The sequence below is a fragment of the Falco rusticolus genome, chromosome 7 (genome assembly GCF_015220075.1).
Source record: "Falco rusticolus isolate bFalRus1 chromosome 7, bFalRus1.pri, whole genome shotgun sequence".
Taxonomy (NCBI): domain Eukaryota; kingdom Metazoa; phylum Chordata; class Aves; order Falconiformes; family Falconidae; genus Falco; species Falco rusticolus.
The window spans coordinates 72,141,029-72,168,560 of record NC_051193.1 but is presented as its reverse complement, the minus strand read 5'-3'; the positions used below and the strand labels follow the sequence as shown (position 1 = coordinate 72,168,560).

The 27,532-nt window shown below is 43.3% G+C and overlaps 1 protein-coding gene across 3 annotated transcripts in view; it reads left to right on the top strand.

Annotated features, from left to right (window-relative positions):
- Positions 1-4,660: 4,660 nt before the first annotated feature.
- The window catches only part of RPAP1 (RNA polymerase II associated protein 1), a 40,226-nt gene continuing 17,354 nt past the window's right edge, over positions 4,661-27,532 (top strand). Inside the window, exons 1-12 of one of the 3 annotated variants that reach the window (XM_037394331.1) lie at positions 4,661-4,712; positions 9,567-9,809; positions 10,751-10,899; positions 11,494-11,586; positions 12,933-13,113; positions 15,287-15,463; positions 18,448-18,654; positions 22,010-22,125; positions 22,553-22,651; positions 23,126-23,227; positions 24,022-24,189; positions 26,159-26,341. In XM_037394331.1, coding sequence (XP_037250228.1) covers positions 9,620-9,809; positions 10,751-10,899; positions 11,494-11,586; positions 12,933-13,113; positions 15,287-15,463; positions 18,448-18,654; positions 22,010-22,125; positions 22,553-22,651; positions 23,126-23,227; positions 24,022-24,189; positions 26,159-26,341 — 1,665 coding nt within the window. In that variant the 5' untranslated portion in view covers positions 4,661-4,712; positions 9,567-9,619. Of the gene's footprint in view, positions 4,713-9,566; positions 9,810-10,750; positions 10,900-11,493; positions 11,587-11,846; positions 11,953-12,932; positions 13,114-15,286; positions 15,464-17,863; positions 17,963-18,447; positions 18,655-22,009; positions 22,126-22,552; positions 22,652-23,125; positions 23,228-24,021; positions 24,190-26,158; positions 26,342-27,532 lie in introns of those variants that run through there. The other 2 variants (XM_037394332.1, XM_037394333.1) reach the window with 2 other exon arrangements.

Genomic DNA, 27,532 nt, shown 5'->3' with positions numbered 1-27,532 from the left:
CCCTTATTATTACCTGTTCTCCATTCTGAAGCACACCTGTGTGATGCCTACCACCATGCTCTCCAGCTACTCCGTTCTTGTCTGCAGTTTCTGTCTTCTGGCAACAAAACACTAGGATCATCTGTCTTCTTGGTCACCAGTTACTTAGGCAACTCATCCTAATATTTATCAACTCTGCAACACAGATAATACTGTTGCATTTACAGATTTACCTTTTCTAATCGCACCAAGGCCACTGCCATATTATCTTTGTCGTCCTGATCCCTTCCTTCTTATAATCCAGTGAGAAAGCATTTTGCTGTAGGCCCTCATGCTTCTCTGCTTTGGAAGACCAAAACCATACTTCAGGAAGTCAGGTGAAACTATTTGCTTGTGGTGAGGTAGAAGAAGGGGATGAGGGAGATTGTCAGGGCTTGTGAGAAGACCGACAACCTTTTAAAATCTCACAAAACAGCTCCCCTTAAGTGAGGAATGTTTGAGTTCACCTCCACAGACTCTTAGAGATGCTCTGGTGGGAATATGTTTGCTAGAATAGCTCAGCAGATCCACGCAAGTGTGTTGGTACTTATAATTTATAGGATAAATATGAAGATGCACACACATTATAGAGGATTGAAGCTGGGTTAATTAACATTGATAATATACAGCTGTGGGCTGGCTGCAGGGGCGGTGGGTTGGCTGATGTAGATAAGGTGCAGCTGTGGCTGGTTCTGTTAAGAGGTTGGGCAGCCAATGAAGAGAGAGCAGCCAAGAGAGAAAGAAGAAGCAGAGAGTGTGCATGCGTGTCCTGGATGAGAAGAAACAAGGAGAAGGCAGCAGAGGGACTGGCATGAAGAGTATGTTGGTATGTGATGGTAAAAGACCTTGTTGTAGCTGGCTAGTTTGGAGAGTGCTGTGATGACATATGATTTATTGATAAAGCATAAACTATATATAGTGCCCTTAACTGTATTATTAAAACTGAAGGTAAATAATTAATGGAATGAAGAAAAGATACATAAAAATCTGGCAGTTTTAATGGGAAGTAGTCCTGTCTTGCCATAATTAAAATTGAATGTAGTTGGAGTATGTTTGTATACCTTTCTGACAAAATGAATTCTTTGCCCACTTCACATACATGCAAAGAGATTTTGTGTAGCCGCAGAACCTGTGTAGTCAGGGTGAGAGAAATCAGGGAAGAAAAATGCTTATGGCTGTCAGGCTTGAATGCCACTCCACACTCAGGACAGGATTACTGTCTGGGGGCATTGACCAGTTCTGCCTGGTTGACCCTCAGATTAGGTTTAGATTAGATACAGCTTTGCATAGTTCAATGCTGGCCAGTCACATGAGAAGTATTACAGAAAGGTACAGGCTTACTTCAGCAGAAAGCAAGAGACAAAGCTAATGTTTTCTATGATTAGAATCAGAGGACTATTCAAAGCAAAACTCGGCTAGCAATTCGTTATGTCTTCACAGGCACCTTTCCTGGGTTTAAGAGAAAAAGATGATAGGAGGACCACCCCAAAGCACCATAACTCAAACAGCCCACCTTACTGAATTGACACAGTTAAAAGACACAGAGAGTCAAATATCCTGTAATGCCTTTAGTGTATCTTTTTCCACTGGATGAGCAGTCATTCATTTACATAATTTCCATACTAGTAACATGAGTAGGGCTAAAGTGACCTTATAACTACTTATTAAATTCCCTGGAGTCAGAACAGCTCGTAAGTAGTTGTCTGATGGTCTGTCATGTTAAGAGTCTGACAAGTGGCCAGGGGTCTTGGACGGGGAGAGACAGCCCTCTCATTGAGTCACGAGGTTCAGGAAGGATCCCCTTGCTTTCTAAACCTCTTGGAGAGGATTTTAGGCGCATCTAGATCCAATCCTAGTCTCAGACTTGGTCAACAATTTTAAGTCTAAGGGATTTTATGTACAGCCAGTCATTAGAGTCAACATTTGCCCGTCAGAGCCCAGTTTAAGGAGGAAAAATAGATGAGTTATTAAGGCGACAGATATAACAAGTTTGGAATTGCTTTTATAAATACACTTACTGCAAAAATCAAGTTTGAGTGAAGAGTTCGGTGCTTTTGTTAACAATATTATCTGACATAGTCAGAGGTGCAAAACTTACCAAAGAGGTATCCCTGCTTGGGGAGAAGAGAGCTCCACACCTGTCGAACTGCCTACTAGTTTGAGTTCTTGTTCTCAAAAAAAGATTGTAAAATGCCAGATTTTATACTTGTGGTGAGGTGGGCCTAATCAATTGTTGTGTGCCAATTGGCCCTTAACAAGGTATCAATTCTGGAAGGTCACTTGGGCTTGATGGTTCAGTGTAGAGTGGGGAAGATTTGGTACAGGCAGATTTATGATACAGATTCACAGTTACAAATGTGTGCGAGTCTTCCTGGCCTTCAGTGAATCAACAGGGGGCTGTGAGGCCCCTGCCTCGCCCCAGGTGTCAGTCAGTTTGCTTGTTAGTACACATCCATTATGTGTTTTGTGAGATAGGCATGCTGCCCAAGCCAAACTCCCAAATCCACTTTGAGCCAAATACAGTCATTGTTAGGTCAGGACGGTGGAGGGGAGCACACCACTACATGGTCTAAACAGTCCCAACACTAAACCCAAACATGCTCCAATGCAACCACTGCCAAGGCCTCCCTGCCTTACTGTCCAAGTAAGAGAACCCAAATGCCTTCGTTGGGGTCCACAGAAAATTGTTCCCAAGTTCAGCTGCAGCAAAGCCTCGAAATGCAAGAAGTCTTCTACTCACACCAGTTCATCTGCCAAACCCCTGTGTGAAATCAATGGCGTTCTCTTGTCTGGTCTGAAGATAAATGGTGCAAAACCCTAAAAATCCCCATTCCACCTTTTGTCTTAAGTGGAGGCACAATCCACTGATTTCAATAGATTTTGGAGCAGCTCTATGTGACCTTCACTGACACAGAAGCAATGACAGACAAATGCTAACAAAGCACCAAAGGAAACATTAAACTTCCCACTTTGGTCATCCAGGCCACCAGCAATGTCTGGAGGTTCTACAGAGAAAGGAGTAGAAACTGCTGCTGTTGAGGTTTAACTGCAAGAATCTTGAACAATTATTTCAAAGTGTTTCTCGTGTTCCAAGCCAGCAGAAACTGGGAATGATGACATTAAGTGGCAGATTGTGGTGGTAGGGTAACAGTTGATTTTGGTGAAATGGAGAATTTGATGCCACATTTCTCAGCAGTCACTGCTATTCCTGAATGAGGTTTGACTTTACTATGATACCAGTTCCTTTAGGGAGTGCAAAGCAGAGCTCCACCACAGCTATGAACTGTAGTCTGGCAGGGCAGCATCAAAGCATCACACCAAATGCTCTCAAGGCTCCCTTCTGATAATCTCCAAATGTAATTAAGAGCAGGTCTATTTATTTTTCCTGCTAGAGGCACCTATAAGCACTATATATAACAGTAGTAATTGCTCAAACACCTGTGCTAGAATAGGTGGTAGAAAAAACTCCACTCATAGGTTAGAATTGGGGTCATGCTTAGGTTTTCTAATGGGGCATCTTCAAGTGATCTTGGTGGTTCCTTACTTCAGGAATGCTCAACAACCTAAAGGAGTGCAGTTATCAGCTTCACCATCTCAGGAACATGGTTGATTGTCAGAAAACACAGAACTGAGATGTTTTTAGTCCAGCATTTTCAGTAAGAATTTCAATTTTGTATGAGTTCATTACGGCCCTAGTTCCCTGACACTGTGGTTAAGACTGGCTGGCTGTTGACTGGATGGTTTGTCTTCATTTATGTAGACTGAAGTGCTTTCAGTGCTCATAATGGATACTACTTGTTTCCAGCTGTAATTTTGTTGTAGTATCACAGCTTTCTGAAGGGATAAAACCCCCCAGTGAGATCCAGTAGTGTAGGAAGTGTTGCATTTCTGACAGCATGAGGGCACTTGTGGTGAGTCGTTCCAAAACAGTGGGCCCACCTGTTCCAGCCCAAGCCCAGGTTACAGTCTGTGCCTGTTCACATGCCCACAGAATTCATCTCCCAGGTAAAAAAGCTGAAAGGTGCCAAGCACTAAAACTAATGACCAATATTACCATCAAGGCTTCTCCAAGTTCTGACAGCTTTCCAGTAGTTTTCAATAAAGCTTGGCACATATAATAAAGCAATAATCAGACATGAAAAGTACATTACAGCCGTGTTTATATAGCTTTGTCTATCTGCCCTCCTGAAATACCTCATCTCGGGCACATCAGTGCCCTCTAATACTGAAAAGGCACAGATCCCACATTTACATAAATTGTATTTCTATGTGTGCAGACACACGCTATGGGGTGTAGGTGCCCTGTATTTAGGTCCAACGCAAACGCCTGGGAGAACCTGCACAGAAGCAAACCTGGGACAGGCAGTCCAGCGACGGGGCCCTCCTTCAGGAGCAGCCAACCGCCACCAACAGCGGGCAGCATCCCCACGCCTTTCTCCCCCGCCAGCGAGGCGACCGGCCCGGGACCTGCCTCACAGGCTCTGTACTGTGCGCTCCACGTACCCACCCGCGGTCCGGGCTCCAGCACACCGCGGGCCAACCGCCTGAGGGGAGGGAAAATGGCGCCGCCCTGCCCCCGCCGCCGGCGCGCTGCTGGCAAGGGCGGGCGGAAGTGACGCGCGCCGGGCGGAAGTAGCTGTTGCGAGGCGGGCGGAAGTGGTGGCGGCGAGAGGCGCGGCGCGGCCTGTCCGCAGGTGGGTGGCGGGACGCTCACCCCGTGGGGGTGCGGGGTCCCCGGGGCAGCCGGTGGTGCCTCGGGGCTTCGCCTTCACCCTAGAGTAAAGGGGAGCGCGGCTACGGGCGCCTCCGGGACAGCGGCCGTGCCGCCGGGCGCTCTGTGCTGCGGGGCCCGGTTTCGTTGGGCCCCCGCCCCGAGCAGCTCTCGCCGGTGAGAGGCCTCGCCAGGCCCCGGGCCTGGCCGGTATCTGCTCGCCTCACACCTCGGTTCGCGTTCGCTCAGGGAAGGCCCGCGAGGGCCGTAAAAGCGGGAGGGAGCATCGGGGCGCATCAGCTCTTCAGTCTGTTCATAGTAGCTTGTTGCTTTTTGTCTTGTGCCATGCCGGTGCCTCTGCATTGCAGGGAGTCTTCGGGCAGGCGGGGGACAGCAGTGTTTTTGGAGGGAGGGTGTTGTATGAGTGCACACGGTATGTCTCTGACAGGCAGGGTAACAGTTGGAGTCTTACGTGACCAGCGTGATGTTCTTGTGGCTTTTGCCTGGGGTTTTCCTTCTGGGAGGAGGGTCTTTGCAGGTATCTGCCTTCTCTGTAGCCGACAAAAGTTACTGCCTGTCTTGTGAAGTCTAGCTGTTTTAAACTGCCGGTCGTTACAATATTGTGCACAGAAAGTGCTTTTGTGGCAGAGCAGAGCATGCACATCACCATTTTGCAACGTAGCCAAGAACCCGGAGTGAGGCTTTCACTGACTGCTAATCTAGAGCAGAGGAATCGTACTTTCCATTGACTGCTCAGCTGCAGCGGAGAGGCTGAGATGTGACCCTTTTCTTCTTTTAATTACTTATCTCAGCCAACAATGTCTGAAGAAACACATTAATTTGAGGCACTGATTGTGACAGCAGGACCTTGTGTTCTTCTTTGACCTGGATCTGATAACTTTAGCAAAATAATGCAGAGTTGTAGATTTAAGAATGGGGAGCAGGGCGGAGACAGGATTCAGAAATCAGTAGGAGTCACAGTAGGAGATGATCCTTTGCTTTTACATGCTACCTTTTTTTCTTTTAACTGTGTCTAGTTCATGGCTGTTGTAATGTAAGTGTCTCCCATGGGCTGTAGGGCTCTGCTGCCGCAGAAGAAAAATGCATTGTACATGCAGATGAGCTAGAATAAGATTAAAACCCTACAGTGTTGGATTATATCAAGTAGTTTTTTGTAGCCTGATGGCACCTTTAAAAACCTTGGACAGGAGTGGAATGGTACTTTGCTCAAACAAATGTTGTGCCTGATTTTTAAATGGTTTTTTATGTCTGCTGAGAGTAGTGGCAGAGGTTGGTAATATATGCCTCAGAAGCTTAAATGCTGCTTCTGAAAAGCGTTGGAAGAATATTCTAGACCTCAGTTTCTCTGTAAAGTAAATGCTATTCTCTGTGATACGCTGGTGCTGCATTAATTGGTGATTAGGGTCTTTACTGTCTTAACTGGATTTGTTTCTTAGACTTATACTTGAGCTGAAGTTCGTTAATTCAAAAGTGGATCTTGGCACTTAAAACAGTCTGTGGCTTTATTGCCTTCTGTGCTTTTGCATCTTTTTAGTCTTAGATTGCTGGTCCCAGCTGCATTTGTGAAATGGATGTAAATGTAATGTAAAATTCCTGCAGCACTGATGGGCTTTTCAAACAATATCCATGGGAAGTCCAGAGCATGGCAGGAAACTATTTATTGAAACTTCTGGTGCAGACAGGGGATACAACAGCAGATTATAGTGTATTCACATAATAATCACAATGTTCTGGTGTGTATAGGTGCTCGTGGTCTGTTGACAGTATTTCTGATCCCTTACATGCATTCCTAGAACAATAACTTCAGCAGGTTGCATATGTTGGCTAGATGGTGGTCCCTCTGGGCACATAGTTTGTGTGTGGTTAGCTTTTAATTACCCAGTTGTGAGATTGGAGATAACCAGACCATAGGATGCTGGGGTTAGTGCTGATCATCAGTAGTTTTCTTGCATGTTTTCTCTGAGCGCTGGTGAGTAAGAATTACTCCTTATGATGGCCGGGTGAGTGTTGCCTATGTGCTTAGATGGCTTCCTGGGGGCTTGAAAAAAGGTACTATTAAGAAAGCAAACTATTTTCACTACATTCTGTCTCCAAGTCCCGTATGTATTTAAGCAGTTTCTAGCTTGTTGGACTGCAGAAGGACCAAGTCGAAGGCCTCAGTTTGAATTTCTAGACCCTGTTAGAACATGGAAAGAATGCATTTAAAGCTTTTGTCTATTTTTGCGCCAAACTAATGCCCACCTTGATATTACCATCTTGAAACTTTACATTTGGATGGCCTCCACATTCATGTGGAAGGAGTGACTTTGAGGAAATGGTTCCTGGCACAACTTCTAACCTCTTTAGACAACGACTACATGGTTGACTTCTTGTGCCTGAAAATTCCCCGGACAAATGAAGGCAATTTCAAGTCCTGCTATATATTATTTTTGATTAACTTCTTTAATACACAGGAACTTGGACAAGCATATGTACATCCTAGTGTGGAAGAGGCTTAGTGCAGAAGTATTAGCAGCACACTTTGCTTATAAATGGGTGTTTTGCCTCTTTTAATCCTGGCATCCTCATTTGGGCTTTGAAGCCTGTCATGGTAGGGTATGAAATACTTGGCTTCTGATGCATGTGGCGCTACTTATGCATATCAAAGAGGGACCTCTCAACTGAAGTATGACTGTTGCAGCCCCTGTTGTGGCAGAAAACTCCATAAATAAACAGCAGGTAGGTGTGTGCTTATGCTAGGAGTGCACAAAAAAAGGAGCTGTCTGCAGAAGTTGCAGTTTTTGCTGTGCAGTTACAAGGAAACTGGGCTGAAAGGGAGTGTTTCTGCATTCTCAGCATCAGTCAGACCTGCAATGACATCCCAGGTGTTTGTGTGTTAAGTCCTTCTCCAACAGTAGCAAGGCATGGTAACCGGGTTCTCCCTTCCTGCCCTGAAATAGCCTTTGCTAGTGGCAGTGTTCCACAGATGTCCTTGGCAGTGCTGGTGGAGAAGTCGGGCACTTTCCTTGTGTGCTGGGGGAGGTTTTTATTGTTCCGAGGGTACAGGGAAGTTCCCCTGGCTGCTGCTTGTGCCATATGTAGGCTTGGTGTAAAAGGAAGCTGTTGTTCTGGGACTTTTGAGCTGACAGCTTTCATTAAGGTCAGTGTTTTGAGATGTCTGAAATCGAGCAACTAACTCGTGATGTTGGCACTGGATGAAGAGATCTGGTTCCTCAGCCACGGAGTGAATGGAGTCCCTGGAAACCTTGACACCTCTGAAAATCCGCTTTGTTTTGGTATACAAAGCTAAGTCTGAATGGTTTTAGTCCAGCTTTTGCACAAAATGAGGGGCAGGAAAAAAATTTCAGCAAGTCTTAATGGTTGGTGGTTTTACACTGAGGCCTTGATGTTAAAAAAACCCAAACAAACAACCAAATATAAAACTCCCTAGACCTCTTCATGCTCTTGGAACCAGCAACATCACATCTAACCAACCTTGGTCAGGAATGAGATCCCTGAAAATAGTATAAATACTGCAAGTGTAGGTCACAAATACTACATGAAGTAATTCTTGTGTCCGTTAGCATCCTTCCTGCAAGGCATCTCTCCACATATTTAACAATAAAGTATGGTAATAGCATAAAACAAAACATTGGCTTCAGGGCAGTGGCTGTGCCCACACAATGGTTGAGCTTTGTTTTGGTCTGAGATTAAGACAGAGATTCACTTCCAAGCTTTGCATTTTCTCATGTGTACAGCCTATCAATAAAGCAGATAATTGTAGTTTTAAAAATCCATATCCACTTTCCTTTCCAACTATGCAATAAATCATCATTGAGTCCTGATGGGCTTTTAAAAGTGGAAGAGATCAAATGTGTATAAAATATTTCAACATACCAAGTGTGGGAGGGTGTCAAGTCTGTAGCATTAGTGCTGATCAGTGATTCAATTAGTGTGGAACGTATTTGTAAACACTTTACTTGCTGCCTGTGAGAAATGGATTGATGGTCCTGGGCTTTGGGGATAGGAGGTGGGGAGTAATACTTGCAAATATTTTCATGCCCAGTAGATTGGAGGTGGAATAGTTGCCTTCCTAGTAATAGTAACCTGGAGGTAGAAGTCTTTATAAATACCACCCTTAGCTTTCAACCCAAAACTGGCCTGGGCAGTCAATAAAAATGCTTGGAATTAGCATGACTTCTGCCAATAATAGGGCAGTAAAAGAGCAAGAGAGAATGAATGCAGGATGACTAGATAAGGAAGAAAACCTTTTTTTTTTTGCTTGGGAGATTTGAGTGAGAAGGAGAGCAGAGACTGTGAGAGTGAGTGCATTGTCCAAATCCATGTGGACAGGCTCTTGCATCCTGACAGGGATGCTAATGAGAGGATCCTGAGAAGACTGTATGCTGGAGGCAGGAGGTTTGCATGATACTGTTCCTCTGATGTTCTTGATTGGTGTTGATCACAGAGTAAGTCAGATCTTTTGTCTTGGACCTGGTGCTTCTGTGGCTTTGTAAATCCAGGGCTGTGTTGTTGGCATTCTGGCAGTGATGCACTTGTTGGCTGGCTTTTTGCTGGATGGCTGCCATTCTGCTCCCAGCTGGCTGGTAGACCAGGTGTTGGCTTGTCTACTAGCATGTTGTTTGACAATGAAGAACAAGGTAAAGTGTTTGTCTGGGACTCTGGTACAACTAGTTGTGTCTTGGGGTGATCCTGAAGTAGGGCGGCTGCAGTATGTGCAGGAGTAGCAGAGTGGGACAAAAAGGAATACTTTTCTCTTGCTGTCCCCATCCTATCCCCAGGGAATCCAGTTCTGTAACCAGTTTTCTGTCTCCAGATGATTCCATGTGAACAGCACACAGGGCTGGGCTGCAGGAGCAAGAAGGCAGGATGTTGTCGAGACCAAAGCCTGGGGAGTCCGAGGCAGACCTGCTGCACTTTCAAAGCCAGTTCCTGGCAGCCAGAGCTTCACCTGCAGTGAAGATCATGAAGAAGGCAGACAAGAGGAGGGGGGAGGAAGGGAGCACAGATACTGAGAGACCCCCGCTACAGGACAGCAAGGACGTAGTCATGTTGGATGGTAATTTCCCTCGTGGGCTTCTTTGAATTACTAGGATTCTCAGTCAGTGTTCCTCAGTGCTTGCTGTTTCACCTCCCTGTCCACCCAGTGTTGCCTTTGCCCTGCATGTGTGCCCTCCTTGCGGTATTAAACAAGACCATAGCCTTGTTGGAAAATGCACTTGTCCCATGTTAACTAGCATCCAGTAGAACACATTGCCATTGTCTACATTTATCAGCTGTCTGTTGTACCTTGCCAGCTTCAAGGCAAGAGGTGTTTTCTGTGATTTGTACTCATTGGACACTCAGTGCTTATTTTGCCATCTATCCAAACCCTGCTCTCGGTGTCTTTGAGTTTTAGCTCTGCAAACAGCTTCAGCTTTGAGCCCCCAGATCTGGCTTGATAAGCCCCCTTCCTGCAGTTTTGTTTTCCTTCATCAGTAGTAACTAACACTTCTGTAATGTTCTTAATGGTCTCAGAAGCTCAAAGCACTTTCTTGAAAGCAACAACTTAAGTCTTGCAGGTTCCAGGTAAGGAAATGCAATCCCAGTCTATAGATAGTGAAAAGGAGGCCTCGACTTGCTCGTGATCATACAAATCACTCACTGTTAGAGCTGGCAGTGGAAATGTGCTTTTCTGTGCCTGGACGCAACCTGCGGGGGCCTGTTTGTTTCTGTACAGCCTTGCTTCTTCCCGTAGTACTTGCAGTCAGGCCTCAGTACCCTTCTTAACTTTTGCAAGTCTTTGGAAAGACCTTTGTGCCAATACATAAAGAATACAGTTCTTGAGTGTGTTTCTCTCCACTACCCGGTGCAAGTCGGAAACAGAGGACTACTAATTGTCTTACTGCTTTCTTATCTTCTTTGTTTCTCGTTAGAGCAATAACAGGTGCTATTAGGGAGCCTTGGCCTGGTACCTATGAGTAACTTGACTATTTTTTTCTTATTATTTCTCCTCCCCAGATTTTCCTGATATTCTCCCAGCTCTAACTCCAGCTCCTCCAAAAAAGTCCAAGATTAAAAGTGCCTGTGTCCACTTTGAGGATGAAGATCCAGAGGAAAGACTGGAAAGGCATGATCAACACATTACAGCAGTCTTCAGCAAAATTATTGTATGTGTGGTTTTTTGGGTTTTTTTTTAGTGTGATGGTCTAGTGTGTGGGTTTTTTTTTTAATGCTCTGAAATGAGCAGTGGGCAGGGATGAAGGGTTCTGTTGCTGCTTTTTATTTCTACAGTGTAATGAAGCAGTTGTAGCATTGTAGACCTGTGTCCTGGAGCACCCTGTAAGAAAAAGACCTTTGGGTATATTTTTGCTCAGTTAAATATGGGTTTGAATCTGCGCTCCAGTCCAGAGTGCCTGCAGGTCACACTGCTTGCATGCAGGTCTGTGCTGTCATGTGGGTTTGGGTGAGTTTCTGGACTTCATAAGGGCAGTGTTCTCATTGTGCTCTGCACTGGCCTTAGGTTTTCCTTTATCTGATTCTTTGAGCAGTGTGTAGAGTCTGGCAGTCCAGCCTTTTGGAAAATAGCCTCACTTTGGCTCTAAATAGGCACAAGGTATTCTGAGCCTGACAGTGTTGTAGCAGAAGGCTTGTGATCTGCAGAGCTGAGAGATTTTGAGCCCACTATTAGCCCACATTATAAATGATATAAACATATCTGGCTGTTGCAGTGGTTTCTACAGGGTCTGAATTTTTTGCTGCAGGAACGAGACACAAGTGCAGTAGCAGTGAGCATGCCAGTGCCCACAGGAGACCCATTTCCAAAGACATTTCACCGCTCTGAGATAAAAAGCGAGGTAAGATTGGGAGCAGCTGTTTTGTGCTACCTTCATTAATGATTACAACTTCCTCACAACAAAACCTAATGCTTGGTGGGTGGTAGGGCTCAAAATAAGTGACTTGGCATGCTGGAGATGGTGAGCTAGCTCAACTTATCTCTGGCATTGTCAACTTAGTGTAGGAGAGAGTTCTACCAAGCTGCCATCAAGTAGGCACTCCATACTCTGCAGTTAAGTAACATTGGAATCCTTTTGGTTTAGGAAAAAGGCGATCCCCTTCAGCTAACTTCAGCGAGGTGGATAGCATCTGTGCTGCTGTAACAGAAAAACAAGCAGAACAGGATCAGTTCTCTGAGGAACAACCTCTGTTAATTTGTCCACCAGGTTTGATTAAGTCTGTACTTATGGAAGTTGCATCTGATTTCTCCTGGCATGACATCTGAGTATGGTTGCACAGGGTATCTTTTGCAGCTTTTTGGATTTTGGCATAATTTGTTTTCTGAGGCTGCAAAACGGGAAGCCATGGCTATTATCATCAGTTGTTGCTGTAGTAGCAAAGGCTGCTAGCTGAGTGGGAGTCAGATGCTGGGAACTGACATGTGATTGATAGCTGTGGTTGCTTTGAAGAGGTAGCTTATTTTGAAGGACAGCTTTTTGAAAGAAGAGAGTAATGCTTTTTCAACAACCAGTTCTGTTTACCTGATGCAGGAGTGCACATTGCAGCTACCAAATGTTCAGACTGCCTTTTAATCTGCTTCTTTGGACTGGGGACATGCAACAGTTTCCTTGCTTTGGATTTCCTGTGCATCCTGTACAAGGCTGTTCAGAGCCATGCCCTTCCATCGCCTAGGCAAGCAGCACAGTAATTTAGTCAGGATTATTTTAGCACCACTTGTCCGCTTCTTGCTGTGTAAATCACTTCACCCTGCTGCTCTCTAATCACCTTATAAGAAGCCTGTTCCAAGCCTGTGGTGAGCACGGTGCAGTACAGCCACATTTATCCTCAGAAATGCAAAGTATTCGGCTATGCAGTTTCCAAGCAGCAGGAAAGCTGGAGCTGTTGTGTGTGGTGATATTTTAGGTGTACTTGCCTGGCTTGAATTCACTTATAATTAATCATCTTCCTTCTCTAGGTAGCAAAAACATTCATGCTTTTGTCTCTCTGTCCTAACGTTAAACTGTGTGTTAAAAGAAGAATAGCACTTGCACAAAAAAGGGCAGGTGGCTGCCAGCAGCTTCTCAGTGTCATGTCCCAAAGTCTGATCTGAGGGGGTCTTCAGGATCAGAGCTGTACCTTTGTTAGTGGCAGGTGTGTGTGGGAGTCTGGAGAGGAAAGTGGTGACACATGGCTTCCCTGTTTGCAGGTGAAGGTGGGATCTGGAAGAAAAAGCATCTTTGCACAAAAGATGGCAGTGAGAAGAGCTGCTGAAAAGGCAGCAACAGCTCCCTCCGCTGCCGAGTGCGTGCAAGTAAGATCAGCTGCTCCCGATGCCCTGGATCCTGAGGGATCAGTGGGAGAGGCACCTCTCCCCACCAGCCGGGATGGTAAGTGGAGAAGGTTCTGCTTATCCAACCTATTGTATTTACATAGCCTTAGTGACCATTACATCAATGCACCTTATTTTTAAATTAGGGTAGCACTGTTGTCCTCAGTTTAGGAATCATAAGGTCACTTGGAATGTCTGTGGTGTGACAAGGATTTGAAATGGTCTGAGACCCAAATTAACGTTCTAAAAATGGGGTTAGCTTTCTCACTCATTTTCTTTTTGCTTCACACAGGGCCAAATAGCTTTATTTTTCATGGTTCTTGTCCTCCCTTTTACTCTCTCTCTTATATGTAAAGTTTTTCTTGTTTCATCATTGATTTCTGCAATTTTAGGAAGAGGGTTCTTGTGTCTGGTGAAGGCATTCAAGACCACTGTGATGCAGGTTCTCACTCCTACCTAGAAGCTGAAAGCTCAGTCTCCTGTCACCAGATTTGCTACCATGAGGCTGTGGCTTTGCTTCATGAGGAATGCTGTGAGGCAGTGCTGATGAGGCAGTGCCACCTCCAGCAGTTACTTGTCTGACAGCAATGTGACAAGGAAAGCTGAAACCAATTCAACTGGTTCCAGCATCTCTGGCCTTTTTTTTTTTTTGGGGTGGATGTGTGTGTGTTTTTTGTTGTGTTTTGTTGGGTTTTTTTTTTGTTTTTTTTTTTTTTTAATTCTTTTCTGTTATCTTGGGCCATCCTATTTGGTTTGGACCACCATGTGTCTGGGTTTTTCCAACACCCCCTTTTTCACATAGAAATAGAGGCCAGATATCATTTGAGGGGTATCGCCTTTTGGTTAAGGTTTCTCTCTGTCCTGACCCCTGTCAGAGAACTCTTAAGACAACTCCTGGTTGTGCTGTGCTGTGTGTGCCCAAATCCACCATCCAGGTCAATATACTGTGCTTACTGTGTATCCTGTTATGATTGTGCCTGTGTCCTTCTGTCTGAGAAATCTGAGGGCAGTATAGCAGCCCTATAGCTGTGATCTTCTTGAAGTAGAACGCTTCTAAAATGTAGTAGCCCAACAGAGGAATCAGAAAATTGGTTGCCGTCCTCAGCAAGATTGTTGTGGCAGGATCACTAGAAGCAAGAGGAGAAGGCGAGTGCCATTCCTTGTAGTAACAAAGTGTGTGCGCCCGGTAACCCTCAGCTTAGTTGCTGGTAGTGGGAAGCTTACTGAATCTTTCACCACATCACTGTCTTCGAATCTCTTTCTGCTCAATATGCAGGACAGCTGCTGTGGAAATGACATCCAACCTTCCTGATGTTGTGATGAATGTCAGTACTGCTGTTTGAACAGAAGTTTGATGCTTTCAGGGGTGGCTGGTTTAGGGTTATAGGGAAGTTCCAAGTCACTATATGGAGTATATGAACAAAACATAAGGAATAAGACCACTAAGTCAGGTCCTTGTATAGTGGGCTACAGGACAGCTGGAGGGTCTCGCTGACCAAAAGAGCATGTTACCCTGCTGCTAGAATTAAATTAAATGAGCTTTTAAAAAGGATTTAGATCAGGTGGTAAAGGAGACTTGATTTTGTTCAGGGTAGGAAAATGCACCGCTGCTGGAACTTCTCATATGTTAAACCCTTAGAGGGTTAAACTCTAAGGGTTAAACTTCTCGTTTGTTTAACCCTTGGAGGTGAATGCAGGACATTTTTAGAAGCAAACATACCTCTGTTGAGAATGGATCCTGTATCCCTCAGACACTAGATTACCTAGTAATTTTAATTCTCTCTCTCACTCAACAGATATTTACTACATTGTGCTTCAGTGGATGTACAAGTGTGGGTTCAGGTGTTCTTGGGCAGAGGAGTCGTCTAGTATTTACTAGCTAGCTTGGAAGAATGCTCTGACTTACCAGTTGTGAATTATGCTCCAGTTTACCTTTTCTTGCTGTTGCTTTGCATTGAAGGAACAAAGTTCTTTTTGCCCCATCCTTCCTCAAAATTCTAAACAAGCAAGGTAGAAATGACATTTTGTTGTGACGTGGGTTGAAAGCCCAAATATTTTAATTATGTTTGAAGCTAAATTAAACTCCTTTACTCCTATTTTAACTTGCCTACCAAGGTGGAAAAAAAAATAGAAAAAGAAATTATGCAAGCGTGGTAATGACAAAATTGAGTTGCATTCATAATGCTGGAGACACTTAAATCAGTAACTGCTTTCTCTGCTGGATCTTTCAGATAAAGCTGGTGACTTTTTGATCTCTCAGCGGCCTTGTCTCATAACGGGAGAGGGTCTTGGAAGCCAAAAGGGTGAACAGGAAGCTCAAGCTATTCACAAAGAGAACTTGGAGAAGCTGCAGTCCATGTCTGAGGAGGAGATCCTGCAGGAGCAGGGAAGGCTTCTGGCTCAGCTGGGTATGTGCTTCCCAGAGATGAATTTTAGAGATGTGGAAGTTTACTGAATGTGTAGTGTGCTGAAGTCCTACCAAATTCACAGATCAAAGATGGGAGCTAGGTATTCCTGCTCATTGCATATGTGGGTGATCTAATTTCCATGCCGTGCCAGTAGCTTATGAGTAAGAATTAAGTGTGAAGGAACTAAAGAGTGCTTATTCCTCAGTGAAAGGGGGGCTTAGCTTGTCGTCTCCCCTTTGCTGTGAGAGAAGATGGTCTATGCACTCTGTTACTTTGCACACCCAATACCTGGTTACATATACATATGTGAAGGTCCTAAAATGTAATTGTCTGAAGCAGGTAAGAAAAAAAGCTATTAGGATGATTGCAGCAATGCTGAGGTGAGAGAGAACCCTTGGTCTTCCCCTCCAAAATACCTGACTCGGGCCAAAACTGTCAGTACCTGTATGGGGGAAACATCTGGGAATGTGGGAGTTTTCAGTTCAAATCTGTACTTGGTAGAGCACAAAAACTTACAACTAGACTTGAACTTCTTGAAAATGTGTTTTAATTATCTGGTGGCTGGGTGCAGGTGTTCTGGCAGGGTTGTGGTCTCTGGTTTAGAGCCCTGTCCACAGTGGTGCTCTAGGAATGCCTGTCACTGGCAGCTGATGACAAGATGGGGGAGAACACAGAGTGTGGTATGTTTGATAAGACTCTGTGTGATCTAGGGAACTGTAAAACTTGCTGGCATTCGTTTCAATTATTTTGTGTGCTCGAGAAAAGCAGATGTACGGATGTAGGTCACAGGCAAGGGTTTTTGAAATTCTCAGTTTCAGATTCTCTAGCGTCATATCTAGGTGTGAGTGACATTTTAGACACGTAAATCTCTTGTGGGTTTGGTTTAAAGATCGTATTAATGATCTTGACTTTGTTGCAAGCAGTGTGGGTATAACTGGAAAGGTGACAAAGAAACCCTGCAAAATAATTGCAGACACTGTGTTTAGGTACATCATTCGTTTCAGAGAGCTGAACTCTCCAAACTACCTGAGGTGAAAAGAAATTTTTTTTTTTTAACTTCACTGCTTATAACAATGGCATGTGTATGAAAAACACCTTGTTTATCCACATTTTTCTTGTGGCTGATTTATGGTCTTTGCTCCTTGTCCCCACCACTCTGTCCTTTGGGATAATAGCAAAGTGAATATTTAGGGAGTTTGAAAAGGATAGGATGTACTTTAAGTATTTTTAAACAATAAATTGTTTTCTAAAATAGTATATTTGTTTATATGCCCTGTGGGTTAAAATTGTAGATCTTTCAGTCTTTGAGGTCTTAAGGAAACTGGGAGTAATTTTGGCATTCCCAGGATATCTGTGGTTAGGGAATTATGCGTGATGAAGCAATTCCTAAATTAAGTTACTGGCTTACAGATGAACTTGGGAACTGAACAGGTACAGAGATATGGATTAAAGAGACTTTTTCCTCCATATTCAGGAGTGTGAATAATTTGTGGATGTTTAATGTTACCCAGTCTCTGAATTAACCTCTTGGTTATGAAGCAGGTGAGACTCCATGGTGTGGAGTATTAGGATGGGTAGGCAATTCCATGCTGGGCAGTGTCTTCAGGATCTTACAGTTGATACTGTTCTGTTTTTTCCCACGGAGACTCTGCACAGAAGTAGGCTTACTTTGTGACATACTGTGCACAGATTGACAGAATCAGTGACTTGTTTGTCACCATTTGCATGAAATGATGACATAGTCAATAGTCTTTTCCTTGCTGTGTATGGTGATGTGTGAGAAAGCGAGAGCTCTGCTTGCATTCAGGAAGACACATGCGTGCATTAATGAGGCTAGGCTGAATGTCTCCCCTTTGCCCAGGGAAGTTTAGAACTGCATCACGAGGAGAGTGTGCAGCAATCAGAAGTGTGGGATAGATTCTGCATCCTCTTTGAACTGTTTCACAGACATGGGAGATTTTTCTTTTTGGGATGACTTCTCTCAGGTACAGAGAATTTCTGAATTGCTTGTCCTTTGTCCTCCGAAGAAAAAATTACGGAATATAACACCTACATTGGTTATTTTTTACATCTCTGACACTGCTTATTGGAGTATCTCTGTACCTTCTGGAGGCACAGTGCGCTGTCTCTTACTATGCACCTCTGCAATAAGCATCGCAACACCATCTTCTAAGTGAAGAGTGTTCAGAGAGAAAGTACACTCCATCAGAAATTAAGTGGGATATCGTAGCAGATCTGAAAGTAAAATGATGATCTTCTGACATTTTTCTATCTTGGAGCCATAGGAATATTATCTGTTCTTCAAAATAACCCTGCCTCCCAAATGTTCCTCTTCTTCTCCAAAGCATGAAGTGAGTGGCCATGTCTGTTTTCTGGATGTTATCAGACAATAATTGACTCTCAGGATGGGGAGTCAGTTCAGAAAAAACAAGATACCCTTCTCCTAAAGTAATATGCAAATCATGCACTGCAGCTCTCATGCAATTCAATAAAGAGCAGGTAATTAATTCTGTGATGTCTGTTCTGTGTATTCTTGTAGCATTCAGGTTGATGCTGCTGAGTGGTCCACGGGCAGGGTAGGCAAACTATCAGACCCAGCTTCCTCCCATAAATCACAGACCAGAATTCTCTCCATAATGAATAGTCTTGTTTGGATGTGCCTTTTCAGTGGCAGTGAGGGGGGAAAGAAACAATTCTCTCTTTATTGGTAAGTTGGGAGAACAACTAGAATTTTTGTGGCTGCTTTACCTTGAAAGATATTTATCAGCTCCTTCTCTGGTGTTGCCTCACCGGTCAGTTGTACCCAGGTTATGTGCTCAAGAGGTCATAGAACAGTTAAGTGCCTCAATTTGAAAAGAAGTGACAGTTGGTACTGAAGAAGAGGGCATGAGGAATGGGAATGCAAAGAGTAAAACATAAATAGCGGGAGCTATAGACATATCAAGTATTTTGTCACTTCTCCGTCTCCTTGTCAATACTTGCAGATTCCAGTTTAGTTGCTTTCTTGAAGTCACGACGTGGTGGTAATGAAGGCCAGAAAAAGGAATTAAAAATGGAACAGAACAAACTGGAGGAGTTTGTGGAGTCTCTGCCTGTGGCTCAGCATGATGTAAGATCATCTCTTTCCATGCAGGAGTCGGGTCTGGAAGAATCTGTAAGGAAGGAAGAAAATACAAAGGTAGAAATCACAGGTAAGAAACAGGGTGCATGTTGTTAATGTTCTGAACATAAACATGACGTTTGTATGGTGTTTGCATCAATCCAGGTCGGATTGATATGTTACTTTGTTAGTTATCCAACTCCGAATTTTATCATGGTATTTAAAGAATACACATATTTTGGGTTCAGGAAAAAAACATCTGTTATTTCTAGCTGGGCTCCATAGATTAAAAGGGTGATAGCAATGTAACAGAGGTGAGTTGTCAAGTGGGAGGTCTTGCTTTCTTTTTGAACTTTGTGCTGAGGTCTCTGGAGGGAGAAAGTATTTTAAGCTAGGCATCATTGCCCTGCTGTTCAGTCTTGTGAACAGGGAAGCAGAAGTGTGGTAGTGGGACTCAGCTGCTACTTGAGTAATTTCTTTTAACTGGGACCACCTGGGGACAGGAGGGTGTTGGATAGGTAAGAGTTAGTGATTTGCTCACAGCATAGCATGGAGAGGACAGTCTCTCTTCAGGGAAATTGCTCATAGCGTGCATGCATGTCTTATGATACTGCTCCTGATGGCCCTGCTCTGTGGCTTGTATCTCAGAGCCCACGGGGTGATTTCCAGAGAATACAGTTCTTTTCTTTGTGGTGTGGATGCAGTTTTTTCTTTAGCCGTTTCATTTTCTCTGTCATCATTTTAGGCTCCCATTCTCATCTTTCCCACACTTTTGTTCGTAGCATATGTCTCTCCCTTGTTAGCATGCTTCTCCCCCAGTTTCATGTCAAGTTTTGGCTGCCTCCATCTCTTGATCCTTGCTTCTGATGCATTCTTTGTGTCCCAGTGCAATGTGCAGACTGATTAAAGAGGTCTCTGAATCACTCCTGTATTTCAGCTTGGTGTTTGCAAGAGGTAACAACTGTTTACCATTTTCTTGATGAGAGGGATGAGTCTGTGAGTGTATGCGTGTGTACATGAGCAGAAGGAAAGCTGATTAGCCTCTTATTGAGGAAAACACTTCACTGAACAGTCCTTTTAGTGTTTCTCCTCAAGTTTTACTTTTCCATGAATCCATTGTAATCAAAAGGACTATTTTTAGTTCCAGAACAATTGAGTGCTCAAGTAGCACCAGGTTAAGTGACATTCTTTTACCTGACTGGGAGCAATAGAAGTGGGTTGTTCAGCCTGTAAAGTACAAGACTGTAGTAGTGCTGTGGGGAATAGCTCAGTGCTCAGAGCATTGTGTGCTGACATCTTTTGCTTCCAGTGGAAGACTGCACAGCAAAGGCGAAGAGGAGTTTTCCCAGGATATTTGAAATAACAAAGAAAGGATGAGCTGGGACACAGTTATAAAACAGAGGGAAGCCTTTCCAGCACCTGAGTTTATGCCTGCAGCCCATCTTGGCCAACAGGAGATGTAAAATATTTATTTGACATTAACATGTACTGTTGGGATTTTGTATCTGTTCATGCCCAAAAGTAAACTCATTGTGAATAACCCAGCAGAAATGGTCATTCTGAATTTCCCCAGGGAGAGGACGATGACACAAAGCAATGGGATTGATCAAAAGTCAAACCTGTTTCTCTGATGAGATAAAAGGCTACTGTTTATTAGAAACAAGGTGGTGAAACCTTTATCCAGCAACTTGTAATCTTATCAAATGGAAAAGTAAATTCTTGCACTGAGACAAAAGGGAAAGCAAAGCAGAAAGGGAAGAGGTTGGGTGGTAGCCTTTAATATTACCCAAGTCTGAAAAAGTTCAGTGCAGATGTTGTATTCACACTGTCAGTTTGTGTTTCTGTAAAAGGATTTCTCAGTAACTGAACAATCTGATGCCTTGGAATATATATCTGTCTCTTCTTGTTGACAAGATCGTACTGCTAAGGGCTGGTGGTGGTATGTGTAATCCTATTAATAGAATGATTAACTCAGCCCTGTCAGTTTAGTGATTAATGGAGAAAACAATCTGTGGAATTACAAATGTCAATAGATTTCATTTTTCTGGTGATTTTATTTCCTCTAGTTTTGCACCTACCACCCACAAACATTCCACTTTCTTGCATTTCAGATGCTTTTTCCTTCTCTTCAGTTAAAATGTGTGCTGAGCCTTTGGCTGAAGTTCTGTGGAACAGCTTTCTGGCTGAGGAAGATAACTCTGTGCTTAGTTCCTTGCCTGACTCAATGCCACATTGATCATAAGGGTGAAGCTTCATCCTAGAAAGGATGAGTTCCCTTCCTAAGAGTTTGTCTGCTAATTGGAGGAAAGTAAAAGGTTAGATTTCAGGCCAGTTATCAGCAGGAAAAGATCTGATGAAAGAAGAGCATCTCGGTGGGACTCAATTGTTCCTTGCAAGAGAAGACCAGAGCACTAGGATTAATAGCTGCAATGCAAATGGGTTCTGGGCTTCTCCGGCAGGAGTGACGCTGCTCCTTTTTGTGCCCTCAGACTGCCTGTTCCTGTCCTCGTGTAATTCTCTTTGAGATAGCAAAGACTTCTTAACTCATCTCTTCCCATGCTGGTATGGGATAGTATCCTAGTAGCAAAGTATTACCTTTCCTAGTGTTCAGATAATTTCCAGTTCCGTCTTTCCTGTCCCTTCACTTGTGAGATTCATCCACATGCTGATCTGTCTCTTTCCTAGGGCCACTCTTGTGATGCAGGCATACATGTCTTGTTTCTCAAATTCTTCTAGTCAAAGTTTTTTATAAAGTTAAATCAGTAATTTCTTCCTTTAGTACTGGCACCTTTGAAATTCTTGTTCAACTGTCCAGTTTCCCCACTGAGCTGTTTCTCATTCAAGCTGTGTACATTTTCAGCTGTTTTGATCTTTTCTTCCCAGAGCCTGATCTCCTCAAGCCTTTAGAGGGGGACACAGGATGAAAAGCAGCATCGCGAATGCGACAAAGTCATGAATAGGAGTGTTTGTGCTCTCTGCATTGTATCTAGGCTGAAATCATACTGGCTTCCAGTAATTTGCTTGGACCTCTTTGTATTAATACTTTTGAATCATTTCACAACCCCCCTAACACTCCCCTCCTTGGGCAATACTAGTTTGGTTTCTCAAATGTAGGGATGATACTATTTTTCTGCTCTGGTTCTGATCACTTTGCCTTATTTGTGTCCTGATTTCTGTTCATCTTCTCCTAAATTAGCCTTGTCTGTGAATTTCATTACAGTGCTGTTTTAATCTTTCATGAGAGCTAGAAGAGGAAGTAAACAGCTTTAAACCTTTGATGTTTATGCATCAGCCAACAGTCAGTTTGAAAATTGTTTTCTTTTTATTTTACATGAATCCCACATTTGATACAGTCTTTAAGCCAAGTAGCTTGGCAAAGAGGGCATAGTATTTTCCTCATCCCTGCCTTGGAAGGTAAGACTGCCGTTTTTTCCCCCTCCACAAAGATGATGATCTGCCTGTGAAGCCCAAGAAGGAATGGATTCACATGGACAATGTGGAATTTGAGAAGCTGGAATGGATGAAAGATTTGCCTTCACTGCGGCAGAAGAAAACCAAAAAGGTTTGAAAGCAGAAACTGGTATTTTTCATGTTTGCACCTGGATCGTGGTTCTCAGCAGTAACAGTTTTGAAGGTTTCAAACACTAGTCCTATGGTTACTTAGTCTGTGAGATTTTATCAGGCTGAGAGATTCCCGAGTTTCTTCCATGGGGTGGAATGATACATGGTCAGTTCAGTATGTAGTGCTCAAGAGGGCTAGGAAGTGAGAGTCTATCAACTGTAATCTGGGATGAAACAGGTCTGAAAGCTAAGAAAAAAGGAAAGAGGGGAAGAATTTATTTATTTTTTAAAAAAAAGAATTTGAGGGCTGACCTGGGGAGTTTTTGAGTTGTCACCTTCCAGCAGTTGATGTAAGAAGTGGTGTTTTAAGTCATGAATGGAGTGGAAGGCAATAGAAATAATCATCTCCCTCCACCCTTTTGTTGTAGGGAATGCAAGCTCGATTCAGTTTAAAAGGAGAACTAATTCCTGCAGATGCTGACTTACCGACGCATCTAGGCCTGCATCACCATGGAGAAGAGGCAGAGGTAGGTGTAATATAGTAGAAAGGGCACACCCGTTTTCCATTTTCTGTGTTTGATTTGGCAGGTTCCTTTTTGTGTCAAAGCTTTTTAGTGACAGAAACCTTAGGGAAGTGCAGACGGGTGGTTTTCTTTTGAAATAAGCTCCTAAAGAGAAGTTGGGTCTGCATGCATTAACTGCTTTTACTTTCAGAAAACTCCATTAATGGTTTTTTTTTCTTTAAGGATCTGTGGTGTTGGGAAAAGGTGCACATACAACTTTTTCTTAAGAAATTCAGTTTTCTCCTGTCACATCAACAATTAGAATCTCTTTTGCAATTGCCACAAAACAGCAAACGATATTTCATTGCAGTTTATCTCCTGTTACGCTCTGTTTTATTGTTAATCTTATTTTAAGGGGCCTGTTTTTACCTATAGCTGAGGGCCTTTTTTTTTTTTTTTTCAGTTTTTGGTATTTTGTTTTGTTTTTTCCCCATTTAGAGGGCTGGTTATTCTCTCCAAGAGCTCTTTCATTTGTCTCGCAGCCAAGTTACTCAACAGAGGACACTGGCTTTACAAGTCTTGGGTCGTATTGTTCAAAAGGTAAGTCACTTTCCATGGAATTCCTCCCCATAATTTGAGTTTCTGGTGGATCAGGGCCCAGATTCTCTGATGCTAGTTGTTTGCTTTCTACTATTCAATGAAGGTGAGAAGAATCACCAGCAGGGCATTCTTTTTCACTGACAATCTTCTTACCGTCAGAAGAGTCAAGTGTTGAAACATCACAAGTTGAGTTTCAGGTTTCTTTGGAAGGGAGATGCTTCCGAGGGTTGTTCAGCAGCAGTGCTGCAACTTCAGTTCTGTTGTTGGTTTGGACACAAGTGGTTGGGTTTTTTGGTGTTATTCTTCTGACAGACCTATCCTTTGCAATGACCCTTTCACTCCTGTTGTCTGAGCCAGCTGCATGGCGTGCTATTTCTGAAGGAGATGAGAATGAACCAGCCTACTCACAAAGCAATGGGCCAATAGCAAAAAGCAAAACGAATATTTACTTCTGTGGCCATTCCCACCTAACTTTTAGGGGAAGTGCTTACCTTCCTTCCAACAGTAGTGGAGGCAGAGAAGAAGAAATAGTGTGGTTTTGAGAACGATGGGGCACAACAGGGTGAAGACAGAAGATGGGTCCATACTTTAGAAGGAAAGGTTTCCTGCATTTAAGGAACTGGAGTTGCATGCCTTCTGTAGATTGAGAGGAGGATAAGATGAAGAAAAAAACCCTGCACACAGTTCAGCTGCTTTACAGCAGAAATGGGAAGAGGCAAACACACAGAATGATGAGATGTACCCAGTTGCGACGAGACAGCTGTAACACTGGCTCTGTGTGGCATGTATTTCAGGCCAGGGCTGGAGAGTTTGCTTCCTCCTTGAAGGGCAGCGTTCTGCATCTGCTGCTTGATGCTGGGTTTCTCTTCTTGCTGCGCTTCTCACTTGATGATGCAGTGGATAATGTCATGGCAGCATCTGTTGGTGCTCTCCGGGCTCTGCTGGTGTCACTTGATGATGAGGTGAGACAATCATTAAGTGCCTGGGTCTGGTTTTGTGCTAAGCTGTGTACAGGGACTGGAATGAGGAGGCATGGTAAGTAGCTTGAACAAAGGCGTGCTGGATGGGTTAGCGTAATGGTCAATAGCGTGCCATGGCTGTGCTTTGGGACAGACAAGGGAATGTGTTATCTCATTTGAGAGATGCAGGCATCTTTTCTCCTGTTTGAATTAGCTCTGCGCCATGATTAATTTCAGCGCAGGCTGCTGAGGTTCTCTGCCTTTGGACATCTTTACAATCTACATCAGGCTACTACTAATGTTATGTGTATAGTTTTGTTTTTTTGATATGGCCTCTTACGTTGTTGGCTTCTTATTTTGTAGTTTTCCTGCTTCTGAGCAGATAAAATATTCTCCTTGCTTTCCCATATGACTCATAATGATGCTGTTTTCTCTTTTCTCTCATCCATTTTCTGCTGTTCTCGCATGCTTTTCTTACACTGATAAACACCTAATTTCGCCTTGTCATGTGTCTATTTTACCCTTGATGCTTTTTCACCTGTTAGGAGTTCAAACTTCTTTTGGGTGTTCAGATACTAGAGAGCCCTGAGCAGCAAGATTAAGATGTCTTCCTGGTTGGACAGTAGCCCATTACAGGCAAAGCACGCTGTGGGCTGTGTTTCAAGTGGCTCCTGTGTCCAACTGGAAAGGGGCTGGTGATGGACAAGAGTGGGTAGATCTCAAGAAGCCCCCTGGAACCTCTCCCAGCCCTTTAGAGCTATCCCTAGTGGGGAGGCAACAGAAATGAAGGACTAGCTAGCTTTCTCCGTATTTTGCACCTTTTCTAAGATACGAACCTAATGGTGTTCTGCTAGGTGAGTTCTGCCCAGCCATGGCAGGTAATGCTACGAATCAGCTTCTTAATGTGCTTTCCTTTCTTCTGATATTACTCTGGTTTATAACTGTCTTGTATAAGCGAGTACTGCTGACTCTTGATGCCAGTGACAGACACACGCGGTGAGATTGCTGTGTCTATGGTTTTTCATTAGGAGAGTCCTTCCTAGGGTCTGATGCTGCTGAGTTTCAAAAGGTCTCTGAGGAAGGGACAGGGCTAGAAGTCTGGCCTTTTGCTCCAAGATTGTAAGACAAACAGGATTTATCCCCAGTATAAACAAAGAAGATCAGCACACATAAATTATCATGCTGTCTGAAGGTTTTGTTCATTCATCAGTGGCTATGGGAAGGAAGCACCTTTCTCTTGGTTTCCTTTGAAGACTTGGATGCTCTTCTTGTGCCTTTCCTTCTCTTGGTGGAAGGAGGGCTATAGTCCCAAAATGTTTTCCAGATGGACTCAGAGTTTCAATCCCTGAAGTCAGGACTCTTCTGACTGTCATTTGCTCACTTGCCAACTTTAGTTAATATTGCACGTTTTTTTCTTTGCCCCCAATGTGCAATAATAACTTGTGCTTCCTTGGTACTGGCATTTGAAATTTTTCAAAACAGTTCAGGGTTTAATTGAAGTCTGCCACTTCTTTTCTGATTAATGTAGTAGTTACTTCTGATTGCCAGTTCAGGAAATGGAAATTTAAAGCAGTAATTCAGTAGTGCAAGCATTTGATTGGACTGCCTTTTATTTTATGCCAAATTCCAGTTTAACTTCTAGAGCCTCGGTGGTTTGTTTAGTTTTATCTTAAATGTTTTCCAGTTAAGCTGCATTTCTGTTACCTGTGTAGTGAATTTAATTCACCTCACAGTAAAGCTTTTCATGGTTTCCCAAGTGTGTGTGTGTGTGATACATTAAAATTACTTCCCTGAAAAAAGCATTACATTCTGCTTGTGCATGTTTACAGTACACTTTACTGTGTTCCTGTTTTCATGGGGTTAGGTGGGAATCAATAAAGCATTCCATAATCAAAAGTATACTTGAAAATTCTTTGTCTTTGATGATTTCTTTGTAAGAATTCTATTTCATGTGCTTTTACTCTCCATGTAGAGATATCTTGATTGGACTTTCTCATGGTACCAAGGGATGGCTGCATTCCCCTTTGTCCCCTACAATGAGGAGGAAGAAGAAGAGGAAGAAGAAGAATTAAATGGAACAGAGAAGTCTCAAGATAAAAAATTAAAGGATGAAAATAAGCCAGATTCAGATGTGGCCCGATACGATGTTGTAAAGGTAAGCACAGAGCTGTACCTGAAACCTTTTTAGGAAAATAGGCTCTGCACAGTGGCTGTGTGTGCTGTTGAAATGTCTGCTCTCCTGTGTATGCTATTAAGAACGTTCTGAAGAAGAATTAGAACTGTTCCCTGGCTGTGGGATGTTATATTTCTGTCATATATTACCGGGAGAGGTAATTTTATTGATCTCTAAAAATGTTAAGACTTGACCTGTGTGATTTCAGTGTCATTAAGTAGCTCTAACTTCCTCTAGGGAAACTGGCAACAAACACACTCATGACTTTGTAAGACTTGCTGAAAGACTGCATACAATCGTGATTATAAAGCTCGCTTGCTTGAGCTAAAAGTGAAAAGCTTCCAGCCACTATTAAAATGTCTGTATGCACTTCTGTAAAGTCAAACAGGAGCTTTACAGCTGGATAGTTCATAACTAGTTAGATTTGTACAATTCTTTTTGTATTTGATGTAAGGTGGCTACTTAGCATTTCCCCAGTTTCATTGTTCATGTTTGCATTTCTCAGGTAGAGTTACAGCATTTGGAAGGAATTCCTCACATACTCAAACCTAATCCCGCATTGCTGATACGAGATCTAAAAATAGCAATCTTTATCTCAAACAGCCTTGGTGGAGCTGCTGGAATCATTAAAACCTTGTGATCACATCACTTAGTCCACGTGCTTGAGCCTGTGTTCAAATGCTACTTGGTTGAAAGCCTAACTGGGCAAATGAATTGCTGTACTTGGCCATCTGGTCTTGTTTAGAGGCTTCATGATTTCATACAAGTCTGCTAGGTGACACTGTTTAAAAAGCTTAACAAAAGAGTTGTAGGTAGAAGGCGTGAAATCGATTTGTGATTCTGGAACCAGTTGCATGGGTCAGCATAATAGACTTTAACTTGTTCCAAGTGGCCTGAACTCAGAAGGTATTTGGGATAAAATTCTCCACTGTTCCAGTTGCTGTGAAATTCTATTTCACACCTGTTTATTGGCTGTTACAACCCAATTACTCCACACAGCTGGAACAGAAGTATTTAAACTAGTAGCTGAACCTGATCAGGCCTAGAACCTCAACCTTGCTTGGCTGCAGCTTTTAAAAAGTATTAATACTGTGAACTCTGGTGTTAGAGAGTTGCCCTTTCTCAGAACTAGGAATGCATAACCCTGTCACTTAAACTGATTGTGGTCTTCTG